The 23,427-nt window shown below is 39.7% G+C and overlaps 1 protein-coding gene across 5 annotated transcripts; it reads right to left on the bottom strand.

Moving 5' to 3' along the window:
• Positions 1–1,878: 1,878 nt before the first annotated feature.
• On the bottom strand, positions 1,879–19,188 carry RAB23 (RAB23, member RAS oncogene family). 5 transcript variants are annotated; one of them, XM_039532136.1, is made up of 7 exons: positions 19,105–19,188; positions 13,178–13,387; positions 12,150–12,235; positions 8,823–8,979; positions 7,098–7,180; positions 5,748–5,840; positions 1,879–4,904 (listed from the first exon to the last, which is right to left on the bottom strand). In XM_039532136.1, exons 2-7 carry the CDS (start codon positions 13,330–13,332, stop codon positions 4,765–4,767), a joined length of 714 nt encoding a protein of 237 aa, XP_039388070.1. In that variant the 5' UTR covers positions 13,333–13,387; positions 19,105–19,188; the 3' UTR covers positions 1,879–4,764. The 5 variants fall into 5 exon arrangements, with proteins under 5 accessions (XP_039388070.1, XP_039388068.1, XP_039388069.1 ...); XM_039532134.1 differs by having other exon boundaries at positions 18,985–19,182; XM_039532135.1 differs by lacking the exon at positions 19,105–19,188 and adding an exon at positions 18,839–18,975.
• Positions 19,189–23,427: the final 4,239 nt, after the last annotated feature.

Below are 23,427 nucleotides of genomic sequence, written 5' to 3'. Positions count from 1 at the left end.
TGATGAGAGAAATATCCCATTTGGCCCAAACTAATTTTTTGTTTAATATATTTTGACCAAGTTTAGTCAGTAGTCTGTTGTTTCAAATGAGAGAGGAGGAATGCTCACTAGACATATAATATATCAGTATTACCCTAATTCTACTGGTAACTTGAGACTGAGACTATTTTTAGTATCACCTAAATAAGGTTCACTTGGCTTTTAGGTCACGGTCTCTCCCATCATACAAAGAGGAATTAACCTTTAAAATTGTAATTGTTTGAAAGACTTCTCATCTTTCTGTAATAATGTGTGAAGTCTTAAATTTATTATTCTTGCAAGACTCGTTAATTCTTCTTACCAATTCTGATTAGGTATTAGGAGTACAATACAATACAGTACAGCCTGAATTTATACCCTTCAGATTTTACTGAACATATTAATGATCAGTACAAGTGATTTTTCCTTATAGCAATATAGTAAAGGCAATTTGATGAAACTAGGCAAGCTGATTGGACCATAATTGTTCTTCATCTTACTGAGCAAAAATGTATAGACACATTTAGAAATCTGATGCAGTTTTTGGTAGTATCATTGAAATACAATAAGCTTATATATTGTGTAGTTGTAAGCATGAGTACCCACAAGCAGATTCACCAGTGCAAATAATGAATTCTCATATTACTGATTAACTGATAGCTATCAGACTTATGAATTAACATGTTCAAAGTGCATGTTCACTGAGCACTATGCACTGTAACCAGGCACAAGCGCTGAGCAGTACGTGTTCAACTGCTGAATTCCCTTTACTATAAAGATACAATCTGTGGAAATGACAAAAAAGCTACAGTGTAGTATAAGCTATAGTCAAATCACTAATTACAAAGAAGAGTAAAACAAGTTTAAGTGTAATAAAACAAGAACCAGGAAATCAGCTTGAAAATATGGTGATGCACATTTGGACTGAAAGGATAAGCTTTGCCTTTAGGAAACGATGAAAAAAATCAGAAAGCTCTGAAGCTATAAATTCTATGATTTTTAAAAAAGTTAAGCTGGGTTAACCAAAACAAAATTTAAAATGACTGAACTTGCAACTCAGAGCTTTGTTATTTCCAAAGGAAAATGAATCATAGCCATCCTACTTCATATCAAATAGCATCCCCTAGTGAAAAGTATCATTAAAAAGCAGGCCTAACTGAACAAAGCAAGCCCATTCATTGAATGGACACAATGAAATAGTAACAGATGCTTCAAAAAATTGCTCCTGTAGTGTATAGTAAACACTAGTTTAGTAAACACTCACTTAGCTAAGGCATAACTAATTACTGAAGTTTTCCTTTTAACGGCAGCAGCAGTCAGTAAGACACCCAGTGCAGAGATGCAAGAGAGGTCACCAGATGTAATTGGAATGCAGTTAGCCTAGCTCTTACTGTACCTATAGAACAGAACTTAAATTTGTTGAGATGGGAACAATTGTTCACGATACAGTATGTAAACCCACTGCTGCAGGTTTCCAACAGAGAACCGCATCTTTTTCTACAACATCGTCACAATGAAATGCACTCATGGCATTTTGTTACCAGCTCTGTATGTTATAGTTTTGGAGAGTAAACCACACTCTCTCCAAAATATTTTAATTGAGAGTGCACATGAATGTGTTTTTCTTTTTTTGTAACATTAGTTTATACTAAAAACTAATCATATGGAGCTGTAGGAGTACTAATAATTTAAATATGTCTGTTATTCATCCAAAAGTTAGAAACTACATCTGAGGAGTTGAGTGCCCAAGGAACTCTGCAACTTGCTAGTCTGTTGCTGCATATCTGTATGCTAAAATCCTTTAAATTTTTAATTAGCACAAATGCACAGTAAACTATCACCCAAATGTCAATTTGTTGCATTCTTCATCTCTTCCCGCCATATTGGAAACTGACTGTCCACAAAGTTAAAACATTAAAAGAAGAGCCACCTTAGAGTGAGAGGTGGGAAGGAGGATAACCACACTACTTACTACCTGACTCTTCAACCACTTACAGATGTGCTTAACTTTAAGCATGCAAGTAGTCTCATTGTAATACATTTAAACTTCCCTCAGATTTGGTAATTCTGACAAGTTTCAGCTGGTATAGATGCTTTTGTCAAGTTTCCAATCCTGAAAAAAGTGGTTTATAATGACAGAAAAACATAGCAGTACAAATGGCAATTATGTGTAATAAAGGCTCTTATTCTTCAGTACTTTGTACAAAATTAAATAAGGCAAAAACTGAAGTTATAGACAGTCCTGCTTTTTTAAAAAACGTAAAACTGGCAGGCTACTGGAATAATGTAAAAGTTTCAACATTAAAAAAGTTTGACAAAATTCTGCACAAATATACACTCTACTTAATTCCTGAAATGTTGAGATGTCTCATTATGTATGAGATTGATTCTCTTTCTTACCAAATCCTGCTATCTTACTCATGAAATTGACAAGAGGTAAGATTTGGCCCCATTTATACATCCATACAATGATTAAATGCACTTTTAAAAAATAAAGGCCTTTATCTAACAGAGTATGTAAGAAACACTTCAATAAGAACCATTTTTTTTTAATAATAGAAGAGAGGATTGAGAGCCTCGATGCCCATCTCATTGCCAGCAATGGGAGATGCAGCAACAGCTTGTTACAGAAACGAGATACTTCACAGGAAATATATTAACATACAACACAGCACTTCAGATTATTTAGTGTTGTAAGTATCACCACGCACACAGTTTACCAACATGTGGGACTGGTGAACCAAGAGTACATTTCAGTTTTCATGCTTCAGGTCTCAGAAATTAACAAATTATGATTATATGAATTAATGAAAAGGTAAGTCCCTCCTCCAACATGTACTAACAAGAGTGCAGACTTACTGCATTATATGTTTACTTGACAAGAAATTCTCCCATGGTATTGGGGAAAAAGTAGAAAAATTATGAAAGAAACTAAACTGAAAGTATAACTATTAAACCAACCCATTAAGGTATAATGAAAATCCGTTATCAATAAGAATTGTGTAGCAATCTATATTGAATACTTACAGCTCCAGGTCATGTAATTTTCACTCTAATGCATCCCTTTAAAAACTATTAAAATTCTGAATACCTTAAAGCAGAATATTTTTGCATTTGTTCCTGGCAGTGCTTTGTTATAGAAAATCCTAGAAAATTAAAATTATACGACACCATACAAAAACAAACAATGATATTTTTAAAATGCATGCTCTGAGAGAGCTGGGTGAAATTTTCAAAAGCACCTTAGTGATTTAGAAGCACAAGTTCTATTGACTTTCAGTTAGACTTAGATGCGTGAATGTCCACATAGTGTGGCAATGCACACTAGAGTGATGTCATTTCCAAAGTGCAACAGTGTGTTGTGCACTAACTTGCGCATGAAAACCCTGCTGGCATGAACTAGAAGTTCCCTACTGCATGTCTATGTTAATGTGCAATAGGGAACTTTTAGTTCATGCTAGCAGGAATATGGGTCATATGGAATCACACCCCTCTAATGCGTATTGGTGTACCATGTAGGCAAGCCCTAAGTCACTTCTGAAAACTTTACCCCTTAGGTCTGATATTGCAGAATTAGGTTTTTAACCAGCAGCATAACTCTGAATATGAGAGAGCATTAAAGAGGGTCTCATTAGTTTAATGTGTGATTTAGTCTTCATCTACAACTTGTTGGATCCTCCAGAACACAGTTTACAACTACCGTGGAATTTCTCAATAGGACTTATGACATTTTGTTGACATCCCACTCTGCAAATTCAACATACTTTTCATAGTTCATGCTACATGACCATATTAGATGTCAGCAATATATTTTTGGACAGGAATACAATTGAAAATGTATGGGTTCCATTTAGCTGACTGATAGTATCAGAAACAATACTACTTGTTTACCCTGTTATGATGACTGACACAAACAAACTTTACAAAAATATCTGTAGTGCATTACAAAATAAAAAGGAAAAAATGTTTTTGGCACATCTCTTTTTAAACATAAGCTTTAAGGCCCAAAAAGTGTAGTGAGTTAATTAATGAACAGAACTCCTTTGGAAAGCCTAGTTTGAAATGCAAAATTTTAAGAAGTGAAAAAAAATTTAAGGATGCTATTGTAATCCAATACTGTATCCTCTCGTGTAGTCTGAGTACTTGTAACAAATATCTACGTGCATGCCTTACTTAACATTCATATAATATACAAACTTATTGCACCAATAAAATTGCCAGAATATGTATTAGTGTAATCTGACAAATATGATGTCTGCCTTTTCCTTCTCATTTTACTTTTCAGAGTCCTGGTTGAATACCACTCTTCTATCAAATTTGCAGGTAAATGTAATTGGAAGGAAGCAACTTCACCTTGGGTCATATTATTATGTACCAATACTTGTAAGCACTATGCTTACCTTTTTAATATGCTTAACCATTCAGCCAAACCTATTACATAGCTTTGTACATCATTCCTTCAAAGAGGAAAAGCTCATCCAATTTTAAAAAAAACAAACAAAAAAAACGCATAGGGACAATAATGGTTCTATTTTTTTTTTTTTTTTTTGCCACCGGGGTCTCGCTTTACATACAAAATAAATATTGCAACAGCAATATTATTTAAATCCACCATCTATCAAAGATCCTGTAGGTGCAAGGTTTGCTAGAGCACTGGTAAAATACCTCTATAGCTGGCTGTATTCCGTATTTAATTGCACAACTTCATCCAAATGACTGTCATTCTTTTTCCTTTCGAAAGTGGTTCTAAGGTATGTTGCAACTGCTAAAAGGACTTCTGTTTTTCTTGGTCCTCTGTTTGTTTGGTCTAAGGTTGATGACATCTCCACCATTAAGTGTGCTAGAATTGTGGCCCGAATGACTTCCACCAGCTGTATTAAAAACACCTACATAATTTAAAGAAAAAAAAGCAGCAATTTCTGTGAATCTCTTTATATCTTTTATATGTTGAATCTTAAGCCAAAGCATTTACTAATGCATAGTAATACATCTCAAACACAAGCTCTTGAATTCCTGAACAGTTATTTATTCTTGTGGTCACTTACAGATAGAGTTCAATAAGCTATGTTTCTGAACTAGAGCCAGTTGGAGTTAAATATATGCCACTGTGAGGTTTACTGTCCAGTTCCTTACCCAGATGCTAATCACACAGCAACAAACTTATGCTTAGTTGAGTAGTACAATAAACAAACATGACAGGGCTTTTAAATTAGCAACTTTGTTGGGATAAAGGAGAGGAAAAGGGTAGTATAAAAGAGGGCTTTAAAAAAAAATCAGTTGACTCAAAAGGGCTTTAAAGAACTAAAGTTCAAGGTTTCCTTACAAAAGGCAAAGTTTACAAAGCCCTTCTCATTAAATGCCAGATCTTTTCACAGTGAGTCTCTTGTATATCTGCTCCAGCATGACTAACACTAATTACATTAAATAAAAAACAAAAAAAAACCCACAAGTGTCAGGGAAACATCCATTCTCAAGTCCTTACAATGTTCTTCCCAAGAATTGAATAAAAAGGGTAGTTCACAAACACTGTCCAGAATTGTTAGCACATTAGTTTTTCTATATTACAAAAGGATAACAGACAATATAGTAAGGTAGAAAAAAGCTAATTAGGAGCCTGAAATCAATTCCCTGTGACTCCAATGGAAGATGGATCAGATCCTTAGGTAATTAATAGTAGGTTTCATCAGCATAAAATACTGACTTGCTGCAGTTTATTGTTGCATACTTACCAATTTTGTTACTACTAGTATGTACTACATCTGGATCTTCAGCTGTTTGTTGTTTGAGCCTTTGAAGATATTTTTCAGCCAAATATTTAAAAACTGAAATACAAAAAAGATACTTATCAAAGTGTGAGAATAGGGATCTCCACATGGACATCTCTGCAAAGCTTCATAATATATCAGCTCATCTTAGTATTAGAGATTCATTTTGGTAACAAAGCTGAGTTATAAGCACCTGATTTGATACTATGGGCCCCAGTCCTGTAAGCGATTCCATGTGGGCAGATCGCCGTACCCCTACAGAGCATCACTAACTTCCACCTGGGTCTAACCAGAGTCACTTGCAAGATCAGGACCAAATATAGTTTGTTATGCTTTATATTGCAGTGAATGGGCACATACATGTTGTCATAAAGATTACAACTTGTAAATACTGTTAAAATAAGGCAGCATCTTTAAGCATTTACTACACATAGGTCTTACGGCAAGTGTTATAATAAAAATAACAGCAATCATGTAAACCAAGATTTAAAAAAAAATTGGGCAATGACTGTTCTCAGTACTAATTTAATTGTTGCTACATTGATGAGAATAGGACTGTGAGTAGTCTACTATATGTGGGAATTTTCAGAAACCATACATGGTATCAACAATTATCTGCAGTTGTTTAGTAAGCTACTTTAATAATGCACATATAGGTGGATTTTTAAATTCGTTTATTTTTCCCTTGCAAATTTGTTTTCCAGAATGAAAATCTAAGTGAAAAGGAGAAATAGGTAGTGCACTTCTGGATCTTGTCTGGTGATATAAGAAATGAGATTAAATCAGAATGCCAGAACTGCCCCAGAAAGGCACTGCCTGGAATATATTACTATTATGAAACTGAATTTATGCATAAAAATAGCACTATTATAGAAGTTGGTATGACATTACTAACATACAACTGCATCCATGTTCAAAGTTTTTCAGCAATTAAGTTCAACTGTACACTGTTAAACAACTTGGAATCCATAAATTTAATCCTTATCAGTAAAAATTTCAGAGCCTAATTCCTATTGAAAGCCAATAAGATTTAGATACCTAAATCACTTAAGCACTTTTGAAATTTTTACTTTTACCTTAAGTGTGGAAGAAAAATGGAAGAGAACTACAAAGTAAAGAAAAAAATGTTACATAACTGTATGAAGTGACAATCAAATGTAAGATGTTATTCCTTCTGTGACTACAGTGTAGTGCCATGAAATAAGTGGCCAAAAAAACCTGATAAAACCAGTGGATTAGTCTCCAGGCTACACAGATGTGCAATGCTACATGGCAGAGGATAGGACAAAATCCTACATTTGCCCTATCTCTTACCTTCAGTTACATTTAGGTCCTCTTTCACTGATGCTCGGTAGAATCTTAACTTCAACTTTTTTGCCAATGCTTCTGCCTCTTCACTGCACAACAGAAAGATTTGTAAATACTGATTTGTATATTATGCCAGTGTTTATCAATACTGTACACAAAATTCTTTGGAATTAAATTTAGTCAGAAGATCAGGTGAGGAGATAGCTGCGCTTTATGACCTGTCCACTTTAACAATGAGATGTTTTGTTGGAGCATTTCTTTTCAAATTGGAGTTGTTACATTTTCACGACTATTTGATTATGTTTTTAAAAAACCTCCCTGGCAGTAGCAAGATGGTGTCATAAAAGCCAAAGGGAAGGAGGTTCCAACTGATCAAGACAGCAGATTAGGAGGGCCTGAATGAAAAATTTTAGTAGTGTGGACAGAGAGACAAGGAATATCTTAGAGATTGTCTTGCTGGAGTAGAGAGAAGGGAACCAAATTGGAAGGGACCAAAGAGCTGGAAAAAATAAACCTGAGGCAGAGTTTAGAGATGAAAGGCAGTAGCTGGAAAGGGATGAGGGTGTTTTTTGGGGTTTGTTAAAGTAAGTGGGAGACCACATTGTTTGTATTGTGAGGGGAAAACATGAGAATGAAATTTTAAGGAGTTGAGGGAGGGCATGAGAACTGGGACAAGGGATGTCATGAGGTGGGAAGGGATGAAGAGGAAGGTTTACAGAAGTAAAAGAGGTGAGAAACCTCAGTGTTGGTGACATGGATGAAACAGGAGGTCACATTTGATCTTGTTTATTTTCTCTTTGAAAATTAGTAATATCCTGTGTGGGTGAAGGAAGGGGAAGTTGAGCTTTAGGAGGACAGTCAGTGTAGGAAACAATGAGAGGGAGAAGTAGTTTAGCTAGACCAGGAAAACTGCAGAACTAAAGGAGGGAAGACTGAATTAATAGTAGAAGTATTCAGCATGGTCATTCAACTTACTCCACAGGCACAAATAGGAGTAGAGAAAGTCGATGCTGGGGGCAATGCGAGTTGCAATTTCTGAGTTTGATTCCTGGGTGAGGGAAGAGCGTGGAATAGAATGAATTGACAACTCAGTCTACGGAGGAGAGACCCGGGAAGAGGGAGCTGAGAGTGACTGAGTTTGTGGATGTTAATGGGTTGTAAATTTCTATAATATGGAAATACAGTACTTTGATAAAAACAGGAGTATATGAAAGAACAATTTCAAGAAGAAAAAACAAAAGCAAATCTGTAAAGGCACATTTTAAAAATCTGTTTAAACACTGTTTGGGAACTGTGTGCATTCAGTATATAACGTGGTTGGGCTACAACTGAGTTTAACAACTGCCGTAAAATTTGGGCTGCAGAGAAGGCATATTTTACAGCTGAGTACAAAATGGAGTAATTTCTCATTGTGGCCCAACCAAACTATTTACGGGGTTCCCTGCTTGTTTTTGAAGGTGCTTAGAAAAAAGAAAAAAAAGAAAACTTGAAGCGAGCACTAACTCCCCAATCTAGAAAACACATAAGTACATGAGTAACTTTACTCATGGGAGTAGCACCACTGAGGTTTGTGGAATTATCCAAGTGTGGTTACAGAATTAGGCTCTAGGTTTGGAAATTTAGCAAACATACGATTACATGAGTCTTCACCATCAACTCCCATAGATTTTGAAAAATAAAAGACTGCAATAAATCCTCTGATTTCAAAAGACAATATGATGAAATGCCTACTTCTTTATACAAGAATCATCCAGGAGGTCAATCTTATTCTGCACAAGCACCGTGGGGATGTCTCCAACTTCAGCCACGACTTTCTCCTTCCAGGTAGGGATTGTTTCAAAAGAATCCCTGTCAGTGGTAGAAAATACAAGCACACAAGCCTGGGCTCCTAAAAACAAAGATAATTATCAATTTAGTAAGGGAAAAATAAAGACAAACCTATAAAAAGATATTTGGGATACGGTGGCTTTTCATTTTACTTCAGACGGGCAGAGTTTTATTACTGTATTGTGTCAAAATGATGGTTAGGGAGCCTTAAAGTAAGATTAATAGACTGTCATCTTATTTTGGTCATTAATACCGTTCTTCAAGATAGTTGTCATTCTGCTACCTTTCAAGCTACTCCAGCAGGCAGAGAAAGATGGGGAGGGAGGGAGAGAGAGAGGGGTCTGTCAGTTGCTCATTTTTACTAATACGGGAGGCTTCTCAGCAGAGGCAGCTATAGGCACCAGCTAAACAAGCAGGTGCCTAGGGCGGCAAAATATATAGGGCGGCACAATGCTGGGGGGCCGCTGACCGCGGGAGAGTGGTGCGAACAAGCCGAGGAGGAGCGTCCCATCCTCTGCAGCTGGGGCTGGGCCGTGCTACCGGCTCCGCCTTGGGGGGGGGGGTGTGGCCACTGACCACGGAAGGGCGGTGGGAGCCGGTAGCGCGGCCCTGCCTGGCTGCAGAGGACGGGCCGCTCCTCCTCGGCTTGTCCCTGCCGCTGCAAGCCGAGGAGCAGTCCGTCCTCTGCAGCCGGGACAGGGCGGTGCTACTGGCTCTGCCTGGAGGGGGGGTGACTGCTGACCGCGGAAGAGTGGCGGGAGCCAGTAGCGCGGCCCTTCCCCAGATGCACAGGACGGGCTGCTCCTCCTCGGCTTATCCCTGCTGCTCTCCCGCGGTCAGCTGCCACCCCCACCTCTCAGACGGGAGCCAGTAGCGCAGCCCTGCTCTGGCTGCAGAGGACTGGGGGAACATGGCGCCCGGGTGGGCTGCTCCTCCTTGGCTTGTCCCCGCCTCTGTCTCCTCCTCCTCCCCTCTGCACCGCCTCCTGCCAGGGGAGGGGAGAGGGGAGCAGAACAGCAGCCCGGGGTGAGCTCAGCTCATGCCAGGGCCAAGGCAAAGACCAAGGATGAGCAGGGCTGAGATCCAGCAGCGGCCCCAACCCCTGGCCGCAGTGGTGACAGGAGCTGAATCCACCTTGGGCCAGATCCGCAGCAAGGTAAGATTTGGGCCAGGTGGGAGGGTTTTGTTAAAATTAAATGTTAAAATTACACTAGTAGGAAATAGTGAAATAAAACAAACTACAGATTCTCTGTTTTCATTTTTTTAAAATTTTAAACAGTCAAAACAAAACTGCAAAATGCAAACGTATAAAAGCCAAAAAAAAAAAAAAAAAAACCCTGGTGGGGGGCAGCCAAAATTTATTTTGCTTGGGGCTGCAAAAAACCTAGAGCTGGCCCTGCTTCTCAGATACTACAGTAAGGGCCATATACGTACCTAGGTAATCTTTAATATCTGTAAAGATACTTCATATTGTAAGTATGCCATCTACTTCTGATATTTGTTACATTTAGGTTACAAATTCAGGTGAAAATGCTGTAGCAATTTGTTTTTTGAAGGTTTTTTGCTTGAAAAGTTAAAATTTTCAGAGTTTTGTTTTGTTTTACCAACAATTTTCTCAAAGAGCTTTAAAAAAAGTTAATTTCTAATTCATGCACATTTCCCTCATGTTGTTTTGAAGGAAACGACCAAAAGTTTACAATTTTACAGCATTTATACACAGTGGCAGCAACTCTTTTGCTATTGTGATGGTAGTGCCAATGGATTGTCAATCGGCTACTGAACGCATTACTTGTAAGGTGGCTGACAATCATTACTGAAAATTTGCGTCAATGGTCTTTTGATTATCCAGTGGCCCAAAGTCACCAGGAAGCTCGAACACACAGGAAAATACTTGATGGTTTATATTCCTTTCAAAACTTCTGTTTAATAGTTACTATTATAATGCTGGATACTTGTTACCTACATAAATATTTAATATTTTTGTGAATTCTGCTTGGCCTCAAGAATATCCTGTGGCAGATATCTAAATGGGCACTTTGTGGAAAAATATTTCCTTTAATCAATGTGAACTTTCCAAGTTTCAGTTTCATTGAATATCCCTTTGTTATTGTATGACAGCAAGTAGAAGGTCTCAATCTAGGTTTTCTAAACCATTCATTGCTGTGTATACTTTTCTCAGGTCTCCCCTTATTCATTTTCTTACTAAGGTGAAACAGGCCCAAATTTTCCGATCTGAGGATTTTTCCATGATCCTAATTATTCTCATCGCCCATCTTCAACATCTATTTCTTTTTTCCTCTACAGTGACAAGAACTACACACAGTATACCAGGTAAGGGCATTCCACTGAGATATATAATGACACTGTATTATTTTCCATATTATTCCCTATCCTATTCTTTATATATCCATCATCTCGTTTGCTTTTTTGACCACAGCTACATATTGGGCAGCGGTCTTCACTGAGGTGTCCACAGTGATGTCCAGCTGATACAAATAATTTAGAATCAGAAAAGTGTATGTGTAGATCAAATTATTCCCTCCAATGTGCATTACCTTGTATTTGTCAACACTAAATTTCATCTCCCTTTGTTTCCCATTCAACTAGCTTAGTTAGGGGTGTCTATGTCAATGTCTTTCAATTTTTCCACTGAGTGCTATGGCTCACCAGAATTCTTTTAAAAGTCCATTAAATCATCATACATTAAGTACTTTAGACAGACTTACTTTTAAAGAGTGCGATATAGGAGCAAGGTATATTATTTCCGCTTTCCAGCTTAGTTTTTTTTTTTCTTTTTTTATCCATGATAAATTCTGGTGTTGGAAGGACTTGTTTAGTTACACATATACAAAAAAGGTTCTGACACCAAATCTTCTCTCTCCCCCGCACACACTTTCTTTCTGGTGTCAGAAATCTATCCAGCCATTACACTAATTATGTTCTATCCTATTTAAATGGCAGCTCTGTGAATTTCGCATTCAGTGGCACTTAATGAAGTCAGATATACTGCACGTCTGGGAATAAATACTAAAGAATCTGAAAAGGTTCCCTCCCATTTGAAAAAAGAGGAATAGTGTCAATAACTGAACTGGTCTTCACATTGCTGTTACATATAAAACATCCCTATTATTCAAAAAAAGAAAGTTGGTTAGGCCAACTGTATTACATTTTTCTCAAGTTACCTACAAAAATTAAATAAACACCAAGATGTAAAATATAGGGTTTTTTAACCTCTATAATAGGCCTTAGTTATTGCATCAAACTCCTCTTGACCTGCTGTGTCCCACAACATCAGCCTGACATCTTCATCATTAACTCTGAAATAAATGGAATAAATGTTTCATTAAACACACTGAATACAGAGACTCAAGACTAAAGAGACACTCAAAACAAAGCACACATGTATTAAAAACATTTCTCTTGTTTATAATGTATTTTGGATGAGAAGAAAAAAAAATTTTCATCACTGATACAGTTTACTTTTTTGCACTTCATTCTACTTGGACAGAGAAGAAAAGGACTAGTCTCAGTCTCTCCTTCGCTAGTGTGATCTAGTGCAATGCCATTGAGCTCAAATTTCCAATAGTACATAAAATGTTCAAAGACCCAAAGAGACAAAAATCATGTTTTTTAAAATTCATACTGGGTTTTGTAAATCCTGTGTCTTAAAAAAGGAAAAAAAAAATGCAAAGAGAACCTATGCTCCCGGACAGTTCTCCTTCAACACATTTATTTATTTACTTAGGTGATCTGTGAACTTATGTTTTTCATTACCTTAATATCTTCCCCTCCTTTAAATATGATTAGATATCATCTGCTTACACTACCAGTAATCTAAGAGTCTGAAACAGCTATTTGAAACCATTTTACATACTGAACTCCTGCTTTCATTTTTAAGCACATAGCTTATAACAAATGTTTCCTTCTTTTAAAAACAAGGAATGCAAATAAAAATCAGCAGTTCAACATATACAAACCTCTTAGAAAAGTCATCAAGTATGTCTGAAAGTCAGTTTTATTTTTTATTTCAAAATTATAAATCTTCTACTTGTGTGGAAAACTGAGTGATCCACTTACTGTACATATGCTTCATTTTTAGCCCTCTGAACAAGATGTAAAAAAAATAAAAATAAATAAAAATTCCCCAGTCTTTAGTCTAGGAGATAGTTCGAGTTCCAAATCTCCACATGCCTGCTAATAATCACAACAGCATTAAGGGAATAAAGACAGAAGTAGCATGACATCTGCTGAATACATACTGAATTTGTCTCTCCAAGAAATCTACTCCAATAGTTTTCTTGTAGTCTTTTGTAAAAATTCCTTTGCAATATCTCTGAATCATACTGGACTTCCCAACTGCTCCATTTCCTACCACCACCACCTTGATGGCCACTTCCATATCCTCCTCCAACATCTCTGCAGCTGAGAACCTCTAGTTACTTCAGGAGCATGAATTTTATCTCCCAAATCTGTAATTGAAGTAAATATGTTCATGAAAATACTGTAAATAGAAAGAGGTCTTGTAAATAGGCACTGGGCTGGACTCTCAAGATCTGGTTTCAATTTCCAGCTCTGCTAAAGACTTCTTGTGTGACTTTGGGAAAATAACTTTGCATCTCTGTGCCTCAGTTCTCCATCTATAAAATAGGACTAAAAATGAGGGCTGTCAATTAATCGCAGCAAACTCATGTGATTAACTCAAAAAAAAAAAAGAATCAAGATTTAAAAAATTAAGCACCATTAAATCACATTGTTATTCTATTGGTATTCTATTAAATATTTTTGGATTTTTTTTATATTTTCAAATATATTGATTTCTATTACAGCACAGAATACAAAGTGTACAGTGCTCACTTTATATTATTATTTTGGATTACAAATATTTGCACTGTAAAATGATTAAAGAAATAGTATTTTTCAATTCACCTCATACAAATACTGTAGTACAATCTCTTTATCGTGAAAGTATAACTTACAACTGTAGATTTGTTTTGTTACATAACTGCACTCAAAAATAAAACAATGTAAAACTTTAGAGCCTACAAGTCCACTCAGTCCTGCTTCTTGTTCAGCCAAACACTAAGATAAACAAGTTTGTTTACATTTATGGGAGCTACTGTTTCCTGCTGCTTATTTACAATGTCACCTGAAAGTGAGAACAGGTGTTCGCATGGCACTTTTGTAGCCCGCATTGCAAGGTATTTATGTGCCACATATGCTAAATATTCATTAGCCCTTTCATGTTTTGGCCACCATTCCAGAGGACATGCTTTCATGCTGATGAGGCTCGTTTAAAAAAAAAAATACTGTTAATTAACTTTGTGACTGAACTCCTTGGGGGAGAATTGTATGTCTCCTGCTCTGTTTTACCCACATTTCATGTTATAGCAGTCTCGGATGATGACCCAGCACATTTGTTTTAAAAACACTTTCACTGCAGATTTGACAAAACGCAAAGAAGGTACCAATATGAAATTTCCAAAAATAGCTACAGCACTTGACCCAAGATTTAAGAATGTGAAGCGCCGTGCAAAATCTGAGAGGGACGAGGTGTGGAGCATGCTTTGAAAAGTCTTAAAAGAGCAGCACTCCAATGCAGAAACTACAGAACCCGAAACACCAAAAAACAAAATCAACCTTCTGCTCGTGGCATCTGACTCACATGATGAAAATGAACATGCGTCAGTTCACTCTGCTTTGGATCGTTATCAAGCAGAACCCATCATCAGCATGGACTCATGTGCTTTGGAATGGTGGTTGAAGCATGAAGGGACATATGAATCTTTAGCACATCTGGCACATAAATATCTTGTGATGCTAGCTACGACAGTGCCATGTGAACGCCTGTTCTCACTTTCTGGTGACTTTGTAAACAAGAAGTGGGCAACATTAACTCCTGAAAATTGTAAACAAAAACTTGTTTGTCTGAGTTATTGGCTGAACAAGAAGTAGGACTGAGTGGACTTGTAGGCTCTAAAGTTTTACATTGTTTTATTTTTGAATGCAGTTTTTTTGTATATAATTCTACTTTTGTAAGATCAACTTTCATGATAAAGAGATTGCACTACAGTACTTGTATTAGGTGAATTGAAAAATACTATTCATTTTGTTTTTTACAGTGCAAATATTTGTAATAAAAATAAATATGAAGTGAGTACTTTATACTTTGTATTCTGTGTTATAATTAAACTCAATATATTTGAAAATGTAGAAAACATCCACAAATATTTAAATAAATGGTATTCTATTATTGTTTAGCAGAGCGATTAATTTTGCAATTAGTCACAATTTGTTAATTGCTTAACAACCCTAATAAAAATACTTCCTTTGTTTGTCTTGCTTATTTAGATTGAACTGTTAAGGGCGGAGATGGTCTCTTACTATGTTTGTACCAAGCCTAGTACAACGGGCTCCTATCTCTGTTTGGGTTTCTAGGCACTACCATGATACAAATAATACACAGCAGTAGTAACAACAACAGGGCAGCACTGAAAGCACGCTGTTTTTACAAACGATGATAAAAGTTTAGCATTATTTCTATTCTAAAACATGTACTTTGTGTAAACTCTGAAAATAAGTTATGTTGCTATGTGCCACAAGCTGCTTGTGAAATTAGAGCTACTATTAGTCTTAAGCAACTTTACAAATCTGCTGTTTGGCAAATACACACTCTACAGTGTATTGCCTTACGAAAAGGAAGAAATATGCATCCAAAATATACAAAGGCAAATACATGAGTTTTTGGTGTCTTTTGTTTTTACAGTTAGAAATTTAACTGAATTTGTGGTATCCTATTGACAGGATTTCTCCTTGGCAGCCTCCAAGCCAAGACCTGCCTAAAATGAGAGTTTACAGAAAAAAGATCTTTTGGTCTCAGCAGGTTGTGTAAATGGGGGAATCATATCATTCTATTATGCAAATACCTGCATTTTGGTTACAAGAGATGTATTTAGCTTAAACTCCTCAGATTCAATTTCTAATAGGTATACCAGGCCTGATACGGCTTCCCATAAAATCATTTAGACTTTTGCCATTGACCTCAATGAGAACAGGATTAGGACTTAAATTTACATCTATTTCCCCTATCTCTGCTCCTAATACCCACATATGTATCTCATACGGATTCCTCAGGAAATGTTTGACTATACAATTAGCAAGTTTTTGATTCCAAAGCCACATGCCTTATATTGATGCTTGTTAATCTGTCTGAATAGCAATTCTTTTCCAGAGAATGAACAAATACCACTTTCAGGCAAATTTAGGCACTGAAATTGTTTACTTATCCTTTGACATGGTAATAAGTGTTCACCAAGATGCAAGTTATTTATTATAGTATATTTAAAAAGAATAGGTGGGATTGTGTTGTCATGTTTGTACAGCAGGTTTATATTAAGCAGAATTTTCTTTCAAACAATGTTTATAATGTTATCATGATACCGCACTTATTTCACAATAGCTTCTATGCTTTCTCAATTTTGTATTTTCTTCCTTAAAAATATTAGGGAATTCTGAATTATTTTATATCAAAAAAATAACTGAAGTCAGACTTGAATTTGAAGAATGTCTTCTCCCCAAAGTTCAAATCAAAAGTGAAGTGATTAAGGAATAATTACCATGTAAACCCATGTGAGAGTTGTTATTTGTATTCCGTTAGCACCCACACTGAGCTAGGCATTGTCCACTATACACAGATTGCCCCTTTAGAAAGTTTTAAAAAAAAATCAAGGTAATTTTGGTATGTTACCAAAATAAGCTGCACCACTGCAAACTCAGCTTTGCTCCAGGGCAGCACCTCGTTGTTACGAGTTTACACCAGTGTAATGGCAATGATGCAAATTTCCATAATTGTAAACAGGACCAAATTACTAGTGTACATGGGCAAAGCTCACAGACAGATTATTAGTAATGTGCAGCTCTTGCATGAACTAAATTTCTAACATGAAAGCACAGAAAAAATTTAAAGTTAAACATGTTCTGAACATGCTTCATTCTGAGGTTGCAACAAGTACTTCACATACACTTGAAATTAGCAGAGGGTTGTGGTGAACAAACCTGAACTTACACTCATAAAATGTGTAGTCTCCTATGAGTAATGAAAGCACTGCTTTTTGCAATATTTGGATATTATAAAATGAATAACTAGCATTTCAATAGTATTAAGTACCTCTTGTGAGAAGTATTTCCCTATTCTTACAGAAGGGAAAATAGAGTGATAAAGGGACTTGTCCAAGGCCACACACTGGCAAAGCTGGAATGCCTGATGCCCTCCCCTCTTCTCATCCATGTAAGCAGTGGCACCACAAAGATTGCAAAAGTGTGGGGGCCAGGCTTGGCCTGGCTGCCCCTCCATCATGACTATGGGGCAGCTGGGCCAAATTTCAGTACGTGGCATTGTGACCCAGTGCACAGGTTTGCAATGCCACTCAAAATTGGCCCAGCATCCACCCCCTGACATGACAGAAGGGTGGCCGGGCTAAGCGAAAGCGTCTGTTGTTACAGCACCCAGATCTGGTCAGGGGCTAAGGGGCGGGGGCATTGTGCCGCTTCTGAGTTCAGGTTCTCAAAATAGGGGGCATGCCCCACATTTAAAAAGTGTGAAGGGATGGCTCTTTAGTTCTTCCATTTCCAGCACCCCTGCATGTAAATATTTAAGTACCACTTAGGCCTGATCTACACTGGGGGCGGGGGGGGGTGTCGAACTAAGGTACGCAAGTTCAGCTACGCGAATAGCGTAGCTGAACTCGAACTACCTTAGTTCGAACTACTCACCCGTCCAGACGCCGCGGGATCAAAGTCAGCGGCTCCCCCGTCGACTCCGCCACCACCATTCGTGGTGGTGGAGTTCTGGAGTCGACGGGAGCGCGTTCGGAGTTCGATATAGCGCGTCTAGATGAGATGCAATATATCGAACTCCGAGAAGTCGAACGCTACCCGCCGACCCGGGCGGGTAGTATAGACGTAGCCTTAGTGTAGTAAATATAGTTATGACACATATATATACACATTTTTAGGGAAGCAGCAAAGAATCCTGTGGCACCTTATAGACTAACAGATGTTTTGCAGCATGAGCTTTCGTGGGTGAATACCCACTTCTTCGGATGCAAGCAGTGGAAATTTTTTAGGGAATAATCACAAAGAATAGCTAAAATTCCAAGTACGCTGAAGACACTGGAAGCTGTCTTGTCATTTTCAGTCACTGCTTATACTCTATACGGAAAGACATTTATCTGGGAGAACTGTCAAGGTGTCTGCACAAACAAAACTGTAGCGTCAAAACGCTTGTACACTGGCTTTCTAAAGGATGCTTAGGCTGGTCCCAAGTGTAACTGTGATAATCCCTACGCTTCCCCATTGCAGCAATACCGCTCTTAAGGGAACAGGATGATCCCAGCCGGTCTCATACATGCTGCCTCCTTAACCCCTCCCGATGTTGTTCTTTTCAGGGCATTTCCACACTCACTCGCTTCCCTTCCCTGGGTAAATCAAGCACCCCCACACAAGCCACTTTCCTTCCCCGCTGAGGCCAGGACAAGCCAGCCCGCGGCCGCAGCGCCCCGGCCGGGGTAACCAAACCACAGCGCGTCCGCCCAAACTGCACTGCAGGCGGGGCCCTGCCCATCGCGCACAGTGCTAGCCCCGGGCGCCCAGTCCCACCGCCGCGTAGCATCCTCCCGGGGCAGGGTAACCCGACCCCGCAGGGGCTGCCTGCCCCGCCGGCGGCAGCAACACCCCCCCACACATCCCCGCGGAGTAGCCGAGCCGTGCGCGCCCAGCCCGCGTCTCCTCCCGTCCCATCCCCACCCCGACCCCGCACCCGGCTCCGCGCTCCCCCCGGCATCCCAGCGGGCCCGACCCCACCCCCCGAACCCGGCACCCGGCTCCGCGCCCCCTCCGGCGCTGCACCCCAGCGGCTCACAGACCCGCTCGGAGGCGCTGGCCCTGGGAAGCTGGGGGGCCGCTGCAGGCTGAGCGGCTGCGGCTGCGGCTCCGTCTCGGAGACCGGGAGGCGGGAGGAAGCCGCGCAGCTGAGCCAACCCAACCCGGACGCACATCCCGGCTCCCGCACCCGGAAACACCGTCAGGGCCGCGGGCTCGGCGCGGAGAGGTCCCCGCCCGTTGCCTCCGCCTTCCCGGGCGGCTGCGGCCGCTAGGCAGGGAGTGAGGTGGAGCAGGGCCCCGGGCTTCCCTCGCTGAGGTGGACGTGCGCTGTGGCTCCGGAGGTGGTTGGCTGCAGGGTTCTGGTGCAGGCCTGTTCTAGAAACCAGAACCGGCTGTTGAGTGTGGGATTAAACTACAACAACCCCTAAAGTAATGGAGGAGAGTAGGTGGGCGGGCGCTGCTCACAGCTGGGGATTGGGCTCATGGAGAGAGCTGAGCTGAATGCTTGAAAACTTTCGCAAGGGTAGATGAATCCTGCCCAAATGCCAGAGGAAGAGTCAGAGTGAGCCCTGCCTAATCCCCGGTCTAGTGGTCTCCTCTCTACATCACCATCCAAAAGAGAGACGGTATAGGTGGACGGGACTGCATAGGGTTGCCCTCACTAGAATTTGTGCCTTGAATTATTGGATTAGGGTTGGAAGAGACCTCAGGAGGTCATCTAGTCCAACCCCTGCTCAAAGCGGGACCAACACCAATTAAATCATCCCAGCCAGGGCTTTGTCAAGCCGGGCCTTAAAAACCATTAAGGATGGAGATTCCACCATCTCCCTAGGTAACCCATTCCAGTGCTTCACCACCCTCCTAGTGAAATAGTGTTTCCTAGACCTCCCCCAGTGCAACTTGAGACCATTGTTCCTTGTTCTGTCATCTGCCACCACTGAGAACAGCCAAGCTCCATCCTCTTATCAGGGAACTCAAGGCACCTACTGCATTTGTAGTCTGGACACTGACCACTCCTTCTTTCTAGGCTTTGCATGTGTGAAATGTAAGAACCAGTCTAGGGCCCCTCAAAAGTCTAGTAGATATAAACCCTGTGATGCTTTCTGGCTCCAGAGTAAACAATAGGGAGAATCAGACCCTCATATTGAACCCGCTCACTTTCATGCCCTTTCAAAAAATACCAGACAAGGGGAGAGAAACTATTTTATGATTAAAATTTCAAATGTGCTAATATCTGAACATAGAGACAAGTGAAGAATTGTTTTGTTATGCTATTAAAATGTGTTCAGTGTGTGATCCTCAGCCTTATTTGCCCACTATACAAACCCTGCTTTGAAATCAGAATTATTAATTTATTTATGTTTTTTATGGTGCTCATCACTGTAGCATTGGAGTACTGTACAGATACAAATACATTTATTTTCAGAACACATGTGAAGTAAGGTGGTATTATTATACCCTTTTACAGATGGGGAACTGAAGTACAGAGAGAGTAAAGTCAAGAGTCTGTTAATGTTAGGTGCCCAATTTGAAATATCTAGGGCCTGATATTTTGGACTATATGTTATATAGCACTTACTATATGAAGAACAACGCTCCCATTGTGATTCCAATGGTCATTGTTAGTTCTCAGCACAACATTTTGATTAAAACACTGGAACAATATAAAATTAACATGGCCCACGCTAAATTGATTAAAAACTGGCTAACTGATAGGTCTCCAAATATAATTGTTAATGGGGAATTTTCATTGAGTGGGTGTGTTTTCAGTTATGTTCTGCAGGGATTGGTTCTTGGCCTTTCGCTAATTAACATTTTTATCAATGACCTGGAAGAGAACATAAAATCATCACTGATAAAGTTTGCAGATGATACAAAAATTGGGGAAGTAGTAAATATGAAGGGGACACGTCACTGATTGAGAGCAGTCTAGATAGTTTGGTGAACTGGGCACAAGCAAACAATATGTGTTTTAATATGACTAAATGTAAATATATATCTCTAGGAACAAAGAAAAAAGGCCATACTTACTATAAAGGGTAGATTATCCTGGGAAGCAGCGACTCTGAAAAAGATTTGGGGATCATGGTAGATAATCAACTAAACATAAGCTCCCACTGTGAAGCTGTGACAAAAAGAGCTAATGCAGTCTTGAGATGCATAAACAGGAGAATCTTGAGTAGGAGTAGTACCCTGCAAAGTTATGTCAACATAATTTGACTTGTTTCAACTTAGTTTTGCATGCATCCACATCTAAATTTGTCTCCTCCTGACATAGGCACCCTGTTACATCAATACAATAACACCACTTCCCCAAGCAAGTAGGCCAAAGTCACCGTACGACAGTAATATTAATGTAGCCTCTACATTACACTACATTATCTGTGTTGACTCTAACAGTCCTCTAGCAGCTGTCACACAATGGCTCATCCTTGTGACAGTGGCTACTTTGATCACATTTTCTAACTCCATTGCCCAGGGTGGAGTCACAGATACCAGAAGTCCCCTTCTCCCCTTTAAAAATCTCAGGGAACTTTGGAAATGCCTTTTCCTGGTTGCCCACCTTGGCAAGCATCCAACCATGCTGACTCTTTGCATAAAGAAAGTTACACCTACACCTTCCTGCCTGCAGCAGGACAGAAGTCCTGGATCTTCTTGGCTTGTGGGGAAAACAGCCTGTGCAAGCCCAACTATGGAGCAGCAGAAGGAATATAGGTATGTACACGCATATTGTGCAAGGGATGTGTGACATTTCATTCCATATTCTTTTTGAAAATATGCTTATGATATGAATATGACATAACTGAAATATACTTTATGCAAGATAGCTCATGTGATATCATTGGAAAGGTTAGGATTTACTGAATGTGATTAAGCAATTTGTATGCCTGTATCATATCTGTATCTGACGTTAGGAATATTAACTATGTATCTGTATTTCAGGTGTGTTACTTTGGGTGTCACCTCTAATCAGCCCTTCCAGTACAACAATGGAAAAGCCAGACAGGGCTAATGGGCCATTAGAAGAGACAATGGACTGTAAAAGAGCTTAGTCTTCCCGTGGAGGCTCCGGACAGCCTACGAGTAATGGCTTCTACAGCCCTGCAGAGACATGGGTCTGAGTCACCTGGTACTGGACCCACCCCTTGGAATGCCAGTGTTCTTCCACTGGGAGACAAAGGGTTCCCGCCTTACACAAGAGCTATATAAAGCAGGGGAGTGACATCATCATGGTTCTCTCCACTGACTCTCCACCCAAAGAGATACTGAAACACACCTGGAAGCAAGATCTGAACTGGGGGGTGGGGGGGGTGGGAGAAGGGTTGAGCCCAAGCTGGAAGGACGTCTAGCTTGTGAGTAATAATAGCTGAAGTCTTAAGCTGGAGACCAGTGCAGCTGCCTTTTCAAGACTTTCTGTAATCTGCCTGCAACAGATGGGTGAGAAATTACTATTTGTAACCAATTTCTTTAGTGAAACAAGCTTAGTATGTGTGTTTGGTTTTATTTGCTTAGTAATCTGCTTTGTTCTATTTGCTATCTCTTTAACCACTTAAAATCCACCTTTTGTAGTTAATAAACTTATTTCGTGTTTATAATATAACCCAGTTTATGTCATTTCTAACTGGGAGGGGGAGAAGTTGTGCACATCTCTCTTCACATTGAGGAAGAGGGCAGATTTTTATGAGCTTGCACCATGCAGATTTTTCAATACAGCGCAAGACTGTATTATTTTGGGTTTATCTCCCAAAAGGCCTGTGCACATGAGTGACACATGAGTGATATGGTGTGATGTGCACATCTCACACAGAGCTGACTTCAGTCTGTGTCTGCAGTGGGGTGTGGCCCTACCTGTGTGTGTGCGTGCTGCAAGAGGCCGGAGAGCCTAATTCAGCAAAGCAGGGAAAGGGAACCCAGGCTGGTTAAACAGGAGAGCCTCAGTGAAATCCCAGTACATCAGGTGACATCCCAGAAGGGGGGTCCAACCTGTCACAGGATGCTAAGCCTGGGGTACAAGAGGGATGAGCAGCAAAGCCAAGTGAAAGCCAAGGGACTTTGGCAAGGCATATCAGAAGGGAAGGGAGGACAACAAGAAATATGGGGCTGTGCCACAGACCTGGTGACTCTACAGAGAAATATGCCAAGCACGCCATACTTGGTGGAGACCCCACCAGCACTCCAAACATGACTGTAAACACTTTGTGAGAGCTGAGTGAGGAAACCCCTGCAGTGCAAAGCAAGGAGGAAGATGGGGAGGAGAATGCAGAGTGGAATGCAACCTATAGTGCAATCCTGGAGATTTCTGAAACTTCACTGGAATTGAGCAAGGCCTGCCAGGTGAGCACTAGATGAACCTGGTGATGAAAGGGAAAGAAGCTAAGGTAAGTGTATTGATGCATTATCTATATAATAAGGTTCCAGGATTGTCACTCTGTCTGTGTGTCACTCTGAAGCCTAGAATGTCTGCTGAGCCAGTGTGAAGCAATGGAAACTGCCGCAAGCATGGTTGAGAGCTCTTCTTGTTTAGAATATCACCAGATTCAATTATCACTGGGATTCATGGCCTGTTACTGTCCAATTTTTACATTCTTGACCATTTTGACTTTATGAATTACACCCTATGAGAGCATAG

The sequence above is a fragment of the Mauremys reevesii genome, linkage group 3 (genome assembly GCF_016161935.1).
Source record: "Mauremys reevesii isolate NIE-2019 linkage group 3, ASM1616193v1, whole genome shotgun sequence".
Lineage (NCBI taxonomy): Eukaryota > Metazoa > Chordata > Testudines > Geoemydidae > Mauremys > Mauremys reevesii.
The sequence above is the reverse complement of the archived record's forward strand: the minus strand, read 5'-3'. Positions and strand labels throughout refer to the sequence as shown.

Coding starts and splice junctions, on each gene's coding strand:
- RAB23 (XM_039532136.1), bottom strand. CDS start 13,332: ATGTTGGAGGAGGATATGGAAGTGGCCATCAAGGTGGTGGTGGTAGGA. Junction 8,980..12,149: donor AACTAAGGCCTATTATAGAG/GTTAAAAAACCC, acceptor CTTTGTTTTTAG/GAGCCCAGGCTTGTGTGCTT. Junction 4,905..5,747: donor TACTAGTAGTAACAAAATTG/GTAAGTATGCAA, acceptor TAAATTATGTAG/GTGTTTTTAATACAGCTGGT.